Here is a 17046-nt window from a genome sequence, read left to right as displayed (position 1 = left end):
CCTTGCCCCAAATTAGGCCAGGGGGCTCGGGTGGGTCACAGTAACAAGACACCCCAGCTCCGCTCAGCCGACTTGCCTGGGGATGCTGGCAGTGGGAGGCGGGGACGGGGTGCCAAAGCCCACCGTGACGGATGGCGGGCCGTGAAGGGCGGGGCTGTGTGGAAGGTGCCTGGTCCCACAGCTGCGTGGGGAGGCTCCTGTCTAGAAGGGTCGCTGGAGCTCGGAGAGATCATGGGCACATGGCCTCAGGCTGCTTCTCTGCGGCTTTGTGACCGGGCTCTGGCTTTGCTCCGTATCATTCCTCGTCCTTTCAAGGGGCCTTGGTTGCCCGGGTGACACCATGCCACTCACTGGGGGCGTGCTGGCGAGTGCCTGCTTACCCGAGGCTGAGTAGCAGCAAAGGCGACGTTCTGTCTTACTCGGGGCACGTCAGGTCCTTCATTGGGCCTCAGTTTCCCTACCTCTGAAATGAAAGCAGCAACCGACGGAGTGTGGGTCCCTTCGAGCTTGAAGGATCCAAGGCTTTATGACCGAGGAGCCTGCTGCTTAGCACTCCCATCACTTCCCTGGGAGTCAGAGTGATTTTCGGGCTTAAACAAATGTGATTGGGGCATGGCAGGGGATATAATTTATCCATAAATGTATAGCTGCATGCTTTATTGAATCGAAAATGAATTTGCAGCTTTAAATGTGTCGTATTAGCATCGGTGGGATAATTTTTTAAGATGCATAAAATGTAGAAGGAGTGTCCCAAGTTGATGCTCCTTCAAGGGTGTGAGGACGTCATCTTGCAGCAGGGGTCCTTCTTGTCCCTGGGGAGGGAGGCGGGGTGCACGGGGGGGGGGCTGGCCTGCTGCGAGGGCCCCCTTACCGGCAGGGAATGGGGACAGTCACTGCGCCCAACTGTGACCCTCATTCGAGTGACAGCCTATCCCCGCCCCACCGTCCTTGCCCGCCCGCCTCTCCCCGCTGCACCGAAAGCTTGTTTGAAGACTGTCCCGAGTTCACAGATGTTCAAGCCGCTTGCGTGAAAATTCAGTGTTTCATGGACACCTGCACTTGTCGGGACGTCTGTGTTGGGTCGGGAGGGGCCGGGTTTGGGGATGTCTGCTGTTCTCTCCAAAGGATTGCTTTTCCACGGGGGACAAGTTTGGAATCCGACGATGCAGAAACAGCCCCGCTAAAAACAAACAGCAGCCCCCTGCCCTGTGGGACAGGCAGCCCTCCACAGCCCCCGTGGAGGACCCCAACAGCCCCACAGTCTGAAGGAAGTTGAAGAAAAGCCTCCCAGAGCAGAGACATTGGCAGATGGCCCCCAGGCCAGCCTGGGAGGCTGCCATCCTCAGGCCCACGGTGGGGGGAAGCTGGCGGAGGGGGGCGGGGGTCCAGGGAGCCCTGCGGTCTCACTGCTCGAGGGCGCCTCCCAGAACTCAGGCCCTGGCTCTGGGCTGCCAAGGTGGTGACAGCCGGACCCAGCCCTGCCACAGCCCTCCTTCGACAAGGCCACCTTCTGTGCGGCTGAGCTGCCTCTCATCTGGCCGTTCAGGTCTCCGTTTGTACGACAAAGAGGGCGTGCCGACAGTGGGCCAGGCATGTGCGGTCCCCAGCCGGGTGTCCCTGGCAGCACGGGGGGGCCCAAACCCTGCAGAGGGTCTCTCCATCCTCATGTGGGCTCCGGGAGGCCCCTCCTGCCGTGGGGCCTGGCCCAGGGGAAGGTGTGAAGCCAGAGTCCGTGGAGCACACGCAGGGTCTGTTCCCACATGGAGCCCTGCAGGTGGGTCCCGGACCTCCCCCTTTGGACTGCAGACTGGCCCTGGGAGGAGAGGGTGGCCGCACACAGCAGCAAAAGAGTGGAACTGCGGTTCGAACCAGGTCCGTGTGACTCAGCAGGCCGCCTGCCCCGGGCTCTGTGACAGGGTCTGCCGCAGACCTTTCCTCACTCCAGAAGCTATCCAGGGGGCATCCACGGGGGGTCAGGCCAGGAGACTGGGAGGGCTTCCTGGGGGAGTTGTTGCTGCAAGTGCCCTTGGAGGGAGCATAGGACTTGCCAAAGTGTGATTTAGGAAACCTTCCCTCACCCCCGCCAGGCTGCTTACTGCCTTATTTTGGGCCAGGGTCTGGGGAGAGTCTGGGTCTCGGCTGCGTCTCTGTGGGTTGCTCAGGAATTCAGGGCCGGCGGTCCTGCCCCCAAAATCACCGTGTCTGTACACGTGGCCCAGTGGTGGGGCAGGCAGCCCTGGAGCCCTGGCCCCTCTCTCCTGCCCCTGTGGTCTAGACCAGCTGCCTTCCAGAGCTGGCAACAGGACAGGCTAGGCAGAGGGCCGTCCGTCCAAACCCTGCCCGGTAACCGAGCTCATAGGGTCTTCCCCTCGTTCTGATTATGGAGACAGTTGGCCACAGCTGGTGAGACTGGCCGCCCAGCGCTCTGCTCCCCGCAGCTCTGAGATTTCCTGCACTGCCCTCCTGGAACATCTCGGCCCCTTGGGGCACGGACCTGAGCTGCCCTGGCTGGCCTGGGGCTTGGGTGACCTTGAAACCCTGCTCCCTGCCCCCCAGTTTGTTTGTTCCCTGTGTTAGAGTCTGCACAAGGGGCCTCATGAACGAATGCAGAGCAGATGCCCCAGTGCCTCTCTGACCTGCTGAATAGTGAGATGTATGCAGGCCAGTAGATACGGCACAGACTTAGGTGAATTTTTATTCTTAATACCTAATTAGACCTAGGTCCTTTCAGGACCAAGGCGGTCACAGTGATTCTGTGGCCTGGTTTAACAGTCTCTGCAGGGTGGGGAGGCCAGTGTGGAAGGGAAGTTTCCAAGATGTGCATATTCATCTTGGTCCCAGAAGGAAGCAGGGACCAGCTGGGCTTGGCCAGGAGAGGTTTACCTTCTGTCTAATAAGGGCCTCTCTAAATCATTTTCTCCATACTCGCTTCTGGGATGCTATGAGTATAAAGACTAGGTTAATACATACCTGACTCGGTGGTTTAGGGGGACGCCTGGGTGGCTCAGTCACTTAAGCGTCTGCCTTCGGCTCAGGTCATGATCCCAGGGTCCTGGGATGGAGCCCTGTGTCGGGCTCCGTGCTCATCAGGAAGTCTGCTTCTCCCTCTCCCTCTGCCACTCTCTGCCACCCCCCACTCGTGCTTTCTCTTGCACACACACTCTCTCAAATAAATGAATAAAAATCTTAAAAAGAGAAGTACTGCTTAAAACATGAATACGCCTAACATCCTGCATTTCACCACAAAAAGTCCTGTCACGTACATGGTACCGCTGATTGCTTACAAATCTGCATTGTACAAAACCCAGCCTGGAGGTAACCTCCTCCAGGAAGCCACCCTGGCCTTACTAGGCTGAATGAAGTGCTCCTTCCCTGGAAGATTAAAAAGCACACCAGGACTGTCTTTGTCCCCCACCCCCAAAGCTGAGCTCCCCCTTAAGGGCAGGCAGCTTGACCTGAGCCCTGCACACTGGCACAGAGGACATGCCCGGTAGTAGTGGGAAGGTCCTGAGCCTTTGCTCTTTCCATTCTGAGGACCCGAGCAGCAGTCCTTGAGTGCCAGGCCCGGTGCCCAGCCCCATCATCTCAGCCTTCACAACAGGTCCTGTCCCCATTCTGCAGTTGAAGAAATTAAGGCTCAGAGAGGGTAGGTGACTTGCCTGTGGTCACACAGCACACTCTACATGACAGTGTAGGGGCTGAACCCCTGAGCCATCTGAGGCTGTGGCCCAGGACATTCCTCTGGGCCTTACCCTTATGACCCAGCCCAAGGGGTTGGGGATGCACTTGTACTGCTTAGAAAGCACCCCAGGAAAAGAGAGAGTTTTGGGAGGGAGCACGGGGCCCGGCGAGTGGGGCTCCCTCCGCGAGTCTGGCAGCCATGGTCTCGTCTTGGTGTGCCCCTGCATGGCTTGGCAACCTTGGGTGACTGTCTTGCCCTCTCTGAGCCCTGCTGTAGGAAAAGCAGCCCCTCCCTCCCAGGTTGGGGCGAGGGTCTGCTGAGGCGTGTCCATGTGTCTGTCCCTACGTGAGGCCCCCCCCAGCCCACAGCTGGCTTCTTCTGGCCCTCAGGGACCCCTCTCTCTGTTGCGCGGCATGGACCGAGGTCAGGAAATGTCCGATCTGGTTTCCAAGTAACAAGTTAATGGTGGTTCGGCGTCCGGCTTCCCAGCATCAGACAGCCCGGGGCCAGAACGCACATCCGCGCCGGTCCATAGCGATCTTTTATGTCAACCTTAAACACAGGCTTGCCCGAGGCCGAAAGCAGAGAGTTTGTTCGCCTTTCTTTGATTTTCCTTAGGCGGTGGGGGCGGGTGGCGGGCCTCTTGGAGCAGCTGACTTTCTGTAACAAAATCGGGGCGGGCAGGCCAGGCTTTGGGGGCCAGGCCGCGGGGTCTGGGGTGGGAGGGAAGGCAGGTTCCTGCCCTCTCTGGGGGGCAGCAGGCCATTGTGAGGACGAAAATAATTGTTGGGATTTAGCATCTGTCAGTGCGGCTGCCTGCTGGAAAACAGCAGGAGCAAAAGGATGAGCCCGGGGAGAGGGGGATGGGGAAGGAGAGGCAGCGGAGGGCGGGGGGAGGCAGGAGGGCGGGTCACTGCCCCCCCAGTGGAGCAGTGGTGGGGGCTGGGGAGGCCGGGGCCCCCTGCGTCTGAGGAGGGGAACCGGGTGGGTCTCGCTGGGGCGTGGGTCAGACCCCAGCCCTGGACGCTCACCTGCCCTTTCCCATTTGGTCCGGGATCTCCTCCCACCCACCCCACCCCATTCGCAGGGTCCTTGGGCTCGCTCGTGGGCGGCGGGACAGGGCTTGCTCGTTGGCGCGGACCTGGCCTCCGGACTCCCAGCCTCATGTGTTTCAAAACCTGGGCAGTGTTTTATTTATTTATTGAGCTCCGGTCCCTGTGCTGAACGTCGTCCCGCTGAACCTCCCCTCCCTCCCTCGGGGGTAGTAGGCCGCTGCCCCTTGCTGAGCACCTACTGAATGCCAGGCCTGTGCTGGTCACTTCCATCATGGCTGATCCTTCCACCCACCTCGCCAGGAGCTTGGGGTTATTCCTACTTCACAGATGGGGAAACTGAGGCATAGGTCCTCCTTCCCAGAGTGACACAGCCAGAAACTGGCAGCACTGAGGTTCCATCTCAGACTCCCCCCTTGACTGCTTCCCCGTGGTGTGAGTGGACGAGCAAGTCAAGTTCCTGCCCCTGGCGACCCCGCTTACCCCTGTCTGGCCTGAGGGGGTGGGGACCAAACAGCTCTCGTCCAGTGCGCTGACCAAGTGCCGTGACATGCACACAGCTTCTGTGTGGCACGGACCACACAGGGTTTTCCGTGACGTGTAGCCTCTGATAAGTTAGAACCTCTCCAAGATGAGTCTCTGTTGGCCCGAGGGGCTGATTGGCAAAGAATCGGGGTGTAATCGGGACAATCTAACACAAAGGCAACACAGAGCAGATGGCATTGCCCTCTGCTGATTCAGAAGGCATTTTCGGATTTTGCAGGACTGTGGGAGGTGGGGCTGGGGTTGGGTCAAGTGCGTCTGGCCCAGATGGGAGGCCCTCTGCCCTATGGGACTGCACGCAGTTCCCGGTTCTGGGTGCCGGGTCATAGCTGGACACCCAGGAGGCTTGTGTCACCGGAGACCAGAGGCCAGGATCCTCGTGCAGGTGGATCTCCCTCCTGGTCAGTGTGCCGCACTCAGGACACTCCGATGCTCGGGGGACTCACGGTGCCCTCGCCAAACACAATTGTTGTTTCTTTTTCCTCCCTTCCGACAACCACAGCCGTCACGTGCACTGGACCCAGCGGGTCATGGCATAAACTAATCTGTTTTAACAGATGCCTAAGACTTATCATCTGTCCCCTACCCTGTTCAGGAAACTCACTTTTGGAGACGATGCCTTTGCTAAAAAGCAAGGTGACAGTGGGATGTCCGTGCCCATGTTGGCCAGAGGGTCAGAACTATTGGGAACCAGGGCTTGTCGCTCACACAGATGACACCACTGCATTCTAGAAGCATCTGCGCCTCAGGCATAACTGCTGCCCTGTCTGTCTCCCCGCCTGGACGGTGAGGTGCACGGCATAGGGTGGATGCCACTGTCCAGTTGCTGGCACAGAATCTGTCTGAGGAGAGGTATTGATTTAACCAATCAGGTCTGGTGGGTGTTTTATCTTAGTTGCCGAGCTAAACAAATATGTTTGAATTTACTTTCATAATGTTTTTTGAAGTTTATTCATTTAAGTAATCTCTACACACAACGTGGGGCTCGAACCCATGACCCAAGATAAAGAGCCACATGGTCTTCTGATGGAGGCAGCCAGGCGCCCCCATAATTTTGTTTTAATAATAAACCCCCTTTTTTGCCACTGCTTTTATTCCCTCTCTTCTCCCATAATGTGGAACATGCATGAAGTGAAATTCTAGTGCAGCTATTTTGTCATTTCAAATAATATGCACAAACCTGTATTGCTTAGTGCTCATTGGCCTGAATTAAATAACATTTGGGAGAGTGTTTTCGTAAGTGAAAGAAGGATGAACATAGAAAGCATGGGGGTGTGAGTGGTCTACGGCTGTAGGATGAGGACCCCCAAAGGAGGGGAAACTGAAGCCATTATAGGCAGATGACTGACTATTCGCTTCTCCGGTCTTCAGCAGGCTTTGGGTAACAGACATTTTGCAGAGCAGAGGGAAGGGACGGTGCCTGCGTTTCTTAGATTTTTCTGTTGCACATTAAGACCCCAGAACACAGCTCTTCGTCTCGTGTTTCTGGCTGCCTGTTTTTAGCCACAGCCATGAGTGAATCAGAAGAGGCGAATGGGAAGGGGTATGTGACGAGGGATCCCATATGAATGAATGTTCCTTGTCTTTATTGATTTTGAGGAAGGAAACAGGCTGAGAGCATGGTAGTGGACATGCGTTGGGGTAACCGCTCTGGTTGTGTTCCCAGGGTTCTAGTCTGTGTGGTCGTGTCCCTTCTGTGAGTACAGGGAGAGGGAGAAGGACTGTGTCATGTCACTCTTACCTGGAGGAACCCCAGGTTCTTCAAGGAGTGCTCACTGTGTGTGGGGTTGGAGAGTTTGTAGCCCTTGCCTGAGGGCACTCCCCAGTCCGGGTAGAAAGCTGCAGTCCCTCCAGCTTGAGGTGTCAGAGGAAAGATATTGAGGCTGGTATAGCAGCTAGAAAGTTAGGAGGGAAATGCTGGAAGGGAGGGACCTGAGAACAGGAGCCCCAAGATCTGATAATCTACCAAAATCCCTGGCTGGTCATTAAACCTCATATACACAAGAAAGACCCTGAGGCTTCCAGCAAAAAAAAAAAAAAAAAAAAAAAAATCCAGCATCCAAAAGCTAAATTCAGCTGCATGTCAGTTGCTGCTCACTACTGGAAAGACAGAGTTTGAAGTTTGAGTCCAACCAGGTTAACGGTCTGTTAGAACATGTATTCAGTAGAAATAATGGAATCTTTGTATCATTGGTCATGTCTGGTGTTCAATACAAAGTCATCAAACTTGCAACGAAACAGAAAAAAAGTCAAATTCAGGAAAAAAAAAAGTCAATAGGAACCAACCTGGAGATGACTCTGATGTTACAATTAGCAGCTTTTATAAACATGGTCAGGGACTTAGAGGAAAATACGCACCAAATGAATGAACAGATGGGGAGCCTCAGCAGAGAAATAGACACGATAAAGAGGGCCAAGCAGAAATTCTAAAACTGAAAACCACGATAGCTGAAATGAACAAGTCACTGGACCCACTTTAATAGAAGATGCAGGTGGCAGAAGAGGGAGTCAGTGACTTAAAGGTCATTCAGTGGAAGGAATATACCCGAAGGAACAGAGAAAAGAAAATGCCAGCAGAGCCTCAGACACATGGGGCCGTGCCAAGGGGTCCAACATACGTGTAACTGGAACCCCAGGAGAAGAGAGAGAGAGAGAGAATGGGCAGAGGAAAAAAATGGTCCAACGTAGTGGCCCCAGTCTATCTAAATTCCCAAACTTCTGTGACAAAACTACAAAATATTTTTGAGAAATGAAAGACCTCATAAATAGTGGTGTACATACTATGTTCATGGATTGGAAGATGATATCGTTAAGGTGCCTGGTCTCCCAGCGGGCCTTTTTTTTTTCCTTTTTGACAAGATTATTGTAAAGTTTCTACAGAAATACAAAGGACCTTAGAATAGCCTTAAATAATCTCATAAAAGAACAAAGCTAGGAACTTAAACCACCTGGTTTTAGGACTTTCTATTAAAAAACGAAAGTACTCAAAACAAATTGCTTTTGCCACAGGCATAGGTGAGTAGGTCAACGGAATAGATTATAAAATTCCAAAATAGACCCACACTTCCGTGGGCAGTGGTTTTGGTCAAATGGCTCTAAGCAGTCCAGCGGGAGAGACAAAGTTTCCAAACAATTGACCTAAAACTCCTGAATGTCCCTGAGGAGAAATGAACCTCGATCTCCACCCCACACCATGCACGGAAATCTGAGATGGATCAGAGGCCTGAGCGTAAACACCAAAATTATATAGCTCTGGGAAGGAAAAACAGACAAACCTTGGCACCTGGAAAACAAAGCTTTCTTAGACAAGATGCAGCGATTTCTTAGATGGGACACAGGATAGAGTCAGGACACCATAGGAGAAAAATGTGATAAGCTAGGCTTTTTTTTAATTAAAAATGAATGTTTTTCAAAAGACACCACTAAGAAAATAAAGTAGCCAAAGCCAGAGACTGGGAAAAAATTCACAAAACATACCTGACGAAAAACTTGTATCCAAAATATATAAAGAGCTCCATTTCTTTTTCTAATAAGAAAAAGGCAACTAATTTTTAGAAATGGAGGAAAAGTCTTGAGCAGGCCTTTCACAAAGGACGATGTACAAATGTCCAGAAGTACACGGAAAATCCTAAACATTATTAGCCAATCGCGGAAATACAAAATAAGAGTGTAGCCATGTGGGCTCAGGAAGGGGGCCACTGTGCTGGCGGTTGGCCCTCCCTGAACCAGGTGACCTTGAGGCTCCTCTCCAGGCCTACCTTCAGTGATTTTTATTCATTTCATCAGCTCTTAGGATGTTTAACTGTCATGGGCCCCCTACCTTCTTCCCCCAGCCCATCAGAGCAAAGCCAAAGTCTGCCTCCAGACAGTGTGAATGGCCTCAGCTGCCTTTGAGGTGTCTAATTTAGCAGCCCGAAAGCGTCCCTGTCTCCCCTCGGTTCCACGCTGTCAGGATTCTCGACAATGGCTTTGTCACCAGCCTCGCTCTGCTGCACGACAGAAATCGGGGGTGGCTCGCACCTGCCAGAAAGAACCCTTGCCGATACTTGCCTGGACACCCAGTAACGTGGCGGGTGGGGTTTCCGGAACTGTTTCCTTTGGGGACAGCGTCTGGAGAGGCAGGGGAGGTGACTTGGGTCAGCCCGAGTGACCCACCCAGTGGGACGGCCTCTGAGATGGTGAGTTCCTGCTGGTTCTCTGTCACCCTTGGGGTGCTGCCCTGCACTGCAGTGCGGGGCCCCAGGACTGCCAACCAGACAGAAACAGCCACGGGCTCTCTGCCTCCAAGGGTTTGTGAGGTTAGAAAGGATCACTGTTTTTCAAGTACCTAACAGGTGCGTTGGCCCAGAAGGGCTCACTGGTGGGCGGTGGTTACCGAGTCCGTGCGCTGGTCTAGCGCGGTGTGACCTGTCCCCTGCCTGTCCCCTGCCAGCTTCTGTTCTGTGGCCAGCATTGGGCGGCTTCCTCACACCTGGAGGGGCACAGAGTAAAGCACCCAACGCGGCGGCCTCCTCTCCTTCCCTGCTCGTCGGCTGCCTGTGGGGGTCTCATCAAGTCGGGAGCTGGCTCACCTACCCCCTGCCTGAGCCCCTCAGAGGGAAGCCCAGATGTGTCACCCCAGTCACGCTCAGTCTCACGGGGAGACACCCAGAAGGAGACCCCTTCTGTCTGGCTGCAGAGGCCTTTCCTGAACACAAACTCTCCCTCCCTATCTCAAGTAGATCTGGAATGATCTCTCCCCACCTCTCACCCTCCCAGCCTGTCAGATGACAAGCCGGGTTTGGGATGATGCCAGAAAACCATTCATAAGAGCTGCTGGGTATCATTTCTGCTCTCTCTGTCTCCTGCTGCCCCCTGGCCCTGAATTCTGGCCAGTCGGTGCCGTGGGGTGGGGAGGTACTCTGCGGCATCTCCGTGCCTTCTGGAAATTAACTTTGCCAGGTGCTGCTTTGAGCGTGGGCTCTGAGGTGTGTCTGAACCCATGCATGGATGGCTCGGGCTTCCAGGGCGGGCTGGCCCCCGAGTACCACCTGCCCTGAGGATGGGCCCCACAGCAGACTGCAGAGCTGGTCAGCCCTGGGCGCAGGGCACGGTTGCTCCACTGGATGTGGTTGGATTGGCTCATTTGCTGATGTGAAATATTTGCTGAGCACCTACTGTCTATCGGGAACGGTGCTCAGAAGGGGTTAAGAAGTTGGGTTTTGTCCAGGGAAGAGACAGGCTCATCCACAGACACTTAGAAAATAATGGGAGAGGGCGCCTGGGTGGCTCAGTTGGTTAAGCGACTGCCTTCGGCTCAGGTCATGATCCTGGAGTCCCTGGATCGAGTCCCGCATCGGGCTCCCTGCTCAGCGGGGAGTCTGCTTCTCCCTCTGACCCTCCCCCCTCTCATGTGTGCTCTCTCTCTCAAATAAATGAATAAAATCTTAAAAAAAAAAAAAAAGAAAATAATGGGAGATACAGCAAGAGGGATGCACTTTGAGAGCACCGGGGGTGGAGGGAGTGGTCCTGGATCACAGACTGGGTTGGGGATCCCTGAGGGCCTCCTGGAGGAGTTGTCCTAGGATCCACATCTGGCAAGGTCGAGGGGACAGCCTGTTGGAGTAGAATCAGAGCGTGGTCAGGAGCCAAAACAAGATTGGTTAGAGTATAAAGTGAGTGGTGATTTCCTTACACTCGTTCTTGAAGCTGCATCACAAGCTCCATGTCCCTCTCCACTCACTCGGCTTCCTTATCACCTGGTAGGGAAGGCGTCCATGTGTGAGCTCGGCTCCTTGGCCAGCATGCCTCTACTGTAGGCGCCGGCGATGCCCGGGGTGGACCGAGAGCACTCGGGGCTCCAGGTCATGGGCCTGGTGGCGTGAGTCCCAGCATCACTACAAGGGTGGAGAAGTGGGGGCGTGGTCACAGTAGGTCCTAGAAGTGGGGCAGGCAGAACACGAGGGGATGCCTGGTGTAAACACAGGGAGGCCCCGGGAGGCAGGTACGCCAGCCCGTTTTGTGGACCAGAAGCTGGAGGCCGAGCAGGAAGGGCTCACGGTGGTCCCGAGCAGCCCTGCTCCTCCCTGCGAGGCCCCTGGTGCTGTGTCCCCGCGCAGACCTGGCTGGCCCTGGCTTCCATGTGTCTGACTGGCTTTCCTCCCACACAGCGAGCATGACCTCGGGGAGGACATCTATGACTGCGTCCCGTGTGAGGACGAGGGGGACGACATCTATGAGGACATTATCAAGGTGGAGGTACGGCAGCCCATGGTAAGCTATCCCTCACTCGCAGCGTGGCCCCCACTCCAAGAGCTCAGAGCCTCTGGGGGGCGGGGGGCGCTCTGTGGCAGAGGGAGCTCCCGAGGCTGCACCCCAGCCCTTCCCAGCCCCTGCGGGCTTCCTGCCCGTCCTTGGGCCCAGGCCTCCCTACGGGATGTTCCGAGGAGCCCAGGGTGTGATGCTGCTGCCCTGGGATTCTCTGGAGGGTGTGCCAGATTCCAAGTCCTTCCTGCCTGAGGAGTCTGAAAATAGCGCCTGGCTGCTCAGGCGTACGGAGCGCGCATCATTTTACTCCTTTGTGCGGAGAGCGAGGAGACCGCTGCCGGCTCAATTAGCCAGCTGTGCATCTTTTATGTGGCGAGGATATTTATTTCCCAGTCGGTGTTGGCTAATAATCTCTCGGACTCCGGTTCGCTGCCGGGTGGGCTGATGGCCAGCAGCTGCCGTGCGGAGGGTGGGGGTCCTGTCGGGCCGGGACGGGGAGGTTGGGGCCCTGGGGGGGCAGGCTACAGCCCCCTGGGTCCCCACGCTTCTGGGGGGTTGCCCAAATGCCACTTGCCAACTGTGGAGGCTTTTTATGCTGTTTGTTTTCCCTGAAGAAAGGGGGGGAGTTTCTCAAGAAGCCAATTTCAGTGTTTTCCTGTGGTGTGGGAGTAACCAGCTGGTGGTGGAGAAACAAAGCTGGGACGACGGCTCCCCAGCAAGGCCTTTCAGAGAGGCCTTTCCCGGCCTGGTGGCATCTGCCCTCCACTGGCATCTCGCCAGGAGGAGCACAGAGAAACATGGCAATGGGCTCACAGCCCCCAAACTCTCTCTTCGGGACGGAATGGGTTTCTTGTTTCGCTCCTGAAGCATCTGAGGGGTCCCCACCATTACCAGGGGCCTCTCTCTGTGACCCCAGGTCTGCCCAGGGCCAATGCTGCCCTTCCCCCAGGCAGCCTTGCAGTGGGGCAGCTCTGCCCCTGAGCCTGTCCAGGGGGCCAGTTATGGGGCTGGAAGGCCAAGCCGTTGCCCCGCTGACGGAGACCCTCTGCTTTGCCCTCCTGGAGCTGGCCTGAAAGCCCAGCCAGCCCTCTGGATTTGGGGCCACCTCACTCCCAAGCCCTTTGAAGTTGAGGGTCCTGCGGGGAAAGCGGGAGCAGTGGATGCAGTGGCCCCGGGCCCTTGTCTGGAGGTCCCCTCGCCTCCAGGCTGGAGATGCCCCTGAGAGGCTCCGTCTGTGCCTGGCCTGGTGAGACCCCAGAGTGGGCAGTCCCCAGAGCCTGCTGCTGTCCCTGGTCCTGAAGCGCACAGGGCAGGCCCCGGGCTGTTTGCAGGACCTGCGGGGGCCGTCGGGGAGACAGGCTGGCATCCTGCCTGCCCTGCTCTGCTCAGTGTCCTGACTGCGCTCTGTGCTGCTCACGAGCTGTCCTGTCAGTCTCTCAGCGTGGGCCTCCGGCCCCCTGCCCGTCCTCCAAAATAAAACAGGTTTTACTTCCTCCCCAGTCATGTCCGGGGCTATCTGAACAGTCAAAGTGGAAGGTAGATGGAGACCTTTCCAAAGGAAGATAAAGCCAGAGGACGGCAGGTGCCGCTCTCAGAGCCCACACGTGAGGAAGGGCTGGGTGCCGTCCCTCCCCATGCAGCCAGGCTGACACTCGGGCAGGCGGGCCGAGGACTGTGACAGGATCCTGGGGCTGTTGGGTAAATGCAGACAAGCATCCCTACCTCCCAAGCACAGCCCGGATAACGAGCTGACACTGCTAATTGGTTCTCTCTGTGATTTATTTCTCCACGCTTTCAGATAAGATACATGCAGGTAAGTGGCGGGTGGAGGGAGGCCCGGGTAAAGACAGCCAGCACCGTCTTCCTCCACCTCGCAGAGTGGTCTCAGATCTCTTGGAAAAAGCCTGGGACCCTGTCCCCAGCGAGATGCTGTCAGGCCCCACAGTCTTACACATGGTTTTAGGGGGATCATGGGCCCCCAACACTCCCCCCCAAAGCCCCGAGAGCAGCAGTGTAGCGCCCAGGCCACAGGGGGCTTGGGAAGGAGCCCTGGGGGACCTCCTACCTGACCCTGGCCCCCTGGGTGATGTGCCCCCTCTGACATGTTTCTGTGGAGCTCTCGGCCCCAGCAAACACCTGGGGCATTTCTTCGGGGAGGAGGATGGTGTTAGGGCAGATAGGAGTCCACATGGCATGTCACGTGGCCCAGCCCTGTTTTCCCAGAGCCTCACTTAGGGACCCATGTGGCTCGCTCAGCCTAAAAGGACGTGAGGAGAGGGTCTAGAAATCCAGAGAGACTCTGAACAGTGGCCCCACCTGCAGCTTCATCCCCCATCCCTGTGGCCACAGTCTCCTGGTCAGTCCTACCTCTGGCCACGTTCCCCTCGGAGGTGGGGAGCAGGCCCTGCCACAGTAGCGAGCCCCCGGTGGCCCCTGCCATTGAGCTGGTCCCTCAGGACCCTAAGTAGAGGCCAGGAAACCCTGGGAAAGCCCAGCCCTGCACTAATAGGTCGATGCTGGGTCAGCCCCTCTGTTGGCGGACACAGGTCCTCAGGGAGCTGGTCAGAGCCTTTCTCTGTGCACACAGTAGGCACTTTAAGCATGCCCCCCCTGCTGTCTATGCTGGAGGGGCTGGCTCCTGAGGGCCCCACACTGGTCTGGTAAAATCCTGAATAGGGTCGCAGGAGCCCAGATTCTAGAAGCTTCCGTGCTTTTCTCCAAGCTGTTGCCAGTCCTCAGGTTCATGCCCCATACACCCCCCAGTGCCTCAGTTTCCTCATCTGCAGAAGTTGGGGGAAGGGTTTGGGCCTCCTTCTGTCTCCTATCCCGCCCTCCCTGTCACCCTGGTGACCCTGCGGCCAGGCCTGGCTCACGTCTTGTGTCTTTCCTTTAGAAAATGGGCATGTCCGAGGATGACAAGAGGAATTGCTGCTTATTGGAGATTCAGGAGACCGAGGCCAAGTACTACCGGACCCTGGAGGACATCGAGAAGGTGGGTGCAGGCTCCTGCCCTCTCCCGGTGCCACTGGTCCCCTGGGGTGTGGCTGCCACCAGGCACCCCCTGCCCTCCACTCCCCACGCAGGCTGCAGGCTCCAGCCCGCCAGTGTCCTTGTGGGCTGTCACCCTCGTCCCCAGTCCCATCCCCAGCCCTCAGCCATCAGCCTGTCCCGGGACCGTCCTGAGCTTGTCTCTGCGGCTCCTTCCCGCCTAAGGGGGGCATTAGTATGTCTTCCACTCCTGATTGCACTGGGCTAAAGCTCCTGATGTATACTCTCTCCTGTAGGCTGGGCGCTAGGTTAAGCGCTTTGTGTATACCTTCTCCCCTAAGGCATTCTCTGCCCTCAGCTTCCCACTCTGTAAATTGGGGTGATAGCAATACCACCCCGTAAGTGGCTGTGAATGTCCTGCCGCCGGGACATAGGCCCCATGATGTCAGCCTGCGGCACCCCCACGGCAGACCCTGTGCCCCCCGAATGGCTGGTCAGTCCTCTCTCCCTGCTGGCCTCCCGAGCTCCTTGAGGACCACGGATGGGCCTTCTCCTGCCCCCACCCTGCTCTGGCCTCCCGTGGACACTGGCTCAAGGACATTTCCCTGTCACTTGAGAATCCTTGGTGCCAACTGCCTGTGCTTACTGGGTGAAAATTCAACGTTGTTTTTAAGGGAGAACCTCCCCGGCTCTTCTTTGTTTGTAGTGCCATGGCGGGGCTTCTGGGAGGCATCTCTTTGGATGGCAGGTTTAGGGCCGTACTCGGGTCTGAGTTGGGTGGGAAGTGTGGCCCTGTCCCCTTGGGTGATGTGCTCACTTCTCTGGCCTCAGTTTCCTGAAATGTCTCAAATAACCATTGCAGCACCCACCCTGGGTTGCAGTAGGGTTGAAGTCCAGCCTGTGGGACACCACAGAGCTTTGCCCACGTGGTGGGTGTGGGTGCTTGGCTCCATCATCCCCAGCCCCGCACTCTTCCTTGCTGTAGTCACCCCGCAGAACAAAGCCCCCATCTCCCCAGAATGCATGCATTCTCCAGCGACACCGGGCCCTGGTGGTGCTCCAGGCCTGTGTCACCGCCCCACAGAGAACCCCTGGTCCCTGCACCTTGGTGGGGTCGTCAGAGCCCCCTCCCCCACTGACGACTGTGGCCTTGAAGGGGGGTGGCACCCCCTAGGCAAGCTGACAGTGGGGACTTCCCTGTTCCAGAACTACATGACCCCCCTGAGGCTGGTGCTGAGCCCGGCGGACATGACAGCCATCTTCATCAACCTGGAGGTAAGGGTCCCAGCCCGTGGCTCAGCGTCTGCAGCCTCAGGCTCCCAGCCGGCTTGGATGTCAGGCAGGCTCCCACCTGACTGTCCCTACGGGGCCTGGGGAGCTGTGTCCCTGCCAGGTGCATGGTTGGTTGGTGCTCCAGGGTGCTTTTTGGACTGACTGGTAGGAGGGGAGTAGCCACCCTTCCCTCTGAGAACTTTGGCCTCAGGAGACAGGAGGACAAGGTTTCTGCGAGCTTCTCCAGCTTGCTGTCTGTGTTGGGGGTGTCGCTCAGACACACGTGCCCTAGGTTTAGGTTTTTGTCAGCAGCCAGAGAGAAATGTGTCCCCTCCAGCTCTTCGAGAAGGGTCCCCTACCCGCTCTGCACACGTCTGCACACAGACACAGGATGGTGATGGCCTCCAAGAGGCTCACCCTGATGTGGTCAGCAGAGCGGGGAGGGGTTGGCGGGAGGCTCCAGAAGCTGCACACTCATGAGCTCGAGGGGTGGGTGCTGGTCTCCCGGGGGAGGCTGAGCCAGACTCGGGAGGTTCTAGCGCTCTGTGCCCCCTACCTGGAGTTTGTCCTGCCGCGTGTGGTGGCCAGCACAGACGGCTTTGGACAGGGTGGGAGCCGGACCGGGGGCTGTGGGGAGCCCCGGAGTGCTGCCTGCCGGTCGCCCGGCTGCTCTGAATGTAGACAAACACCTGTCCCCACAGAGAGAGTCTGCCTCCAGAGTCCCAGACCAGGGCAGAGCGCCCCTCTGCGCCTGCACACAGCGGGAGGGTAACAAGGACGCTGGGTGGCAATAGCCACCCAGGGCCGTTGCGGTCCCATTCTGGCCCCGGGGCCTGCGCTGGGTCGGCCACCCTGTGTCCGGACAGGCCGAGCAGGTCCCCTCCTGCGCCTGGCACTGCAGCACCTTCTAGTGGGATGAGACCCTGGTGTTTGCCTGGGGATGCGTGCCTGGCACCGGGCCCCTCACACGCGTGTCCGCAATCGCACCAGGAGAGAGCGATTCAGGGGCGCGTGGCCCTTCCGGCCTGGCGCACCTGGTCATGCACTAACTGCTGGTTCTTCCCAGGACCTGATCAAGGTGCATCACAGCTTTCTGCGGGCCATCGACGTGTCTATGATGGCGGGGGGCAGCACTCTGGCCAAGGTCTTCCTCGATTTCAAGGAAAGGTGAGTGGCAGGCCCGCCTTGCCCATCCCTCCCCGTCTGCGGGGCCTCAGGTTCTGCCCTGGGGACGGGGCCGAGCTGGCCAGTTGGGATTTACTC

General features: G+C 57.1%; 1 protein-coding gene across 2 annotated transcripts in view; it reads left to right on the top strand.

Annotated features, from left to right (window-relative positions):
- The window catches only part of VAV2 (vav guanine nucleotide exchange factor 2), a 151787-nt gene that overhangs the window by 97131 nt on the left and 37610 nt on the right, over positions 1-17046 (top strand). The window contains exons 5-8 of one of the 2 annotated variants that reach the window (XM_081803902.1): positions 11427-11514; positions 14417-14515; positions 15718-15786; positions 16850-16950. In XM_081803902.1, coding sequence (XP_081660028.1) covers positions 11427-11514; positions 14417-14515; positions 15718-15786; positions 16850-16950 — 357 coding nt within the window. Of the gene's footprint in view, positions 1-11426; positions 11530-14416; positions 14516-15717; positions 15787-16849; positions 16951-17046 lie in introns of both variants that reach the window. The other variant, XM_081803901.1, reaches the window with a different exon arrangement.

Source organism: Leptonychotes weddellii, chromosome 14, assembly GCF_054177405.1.
Source record: "Leptonychotes weddellii isolate Sample4059 chromosome 14, ASM5417740v2, whole genome shotgun sequence".
Classification (NCBI taxonomy): Eukaryota; Metazoa; Chordata; class Mammalia; order Carnivora; family Phocidae; genus Leptonychotes; species Leptonychotes weddellii.
Note: the sequence above shows the minus strand (reverse complement) of the source record. Positions and strands in the feature narration are given on the sequence as shown.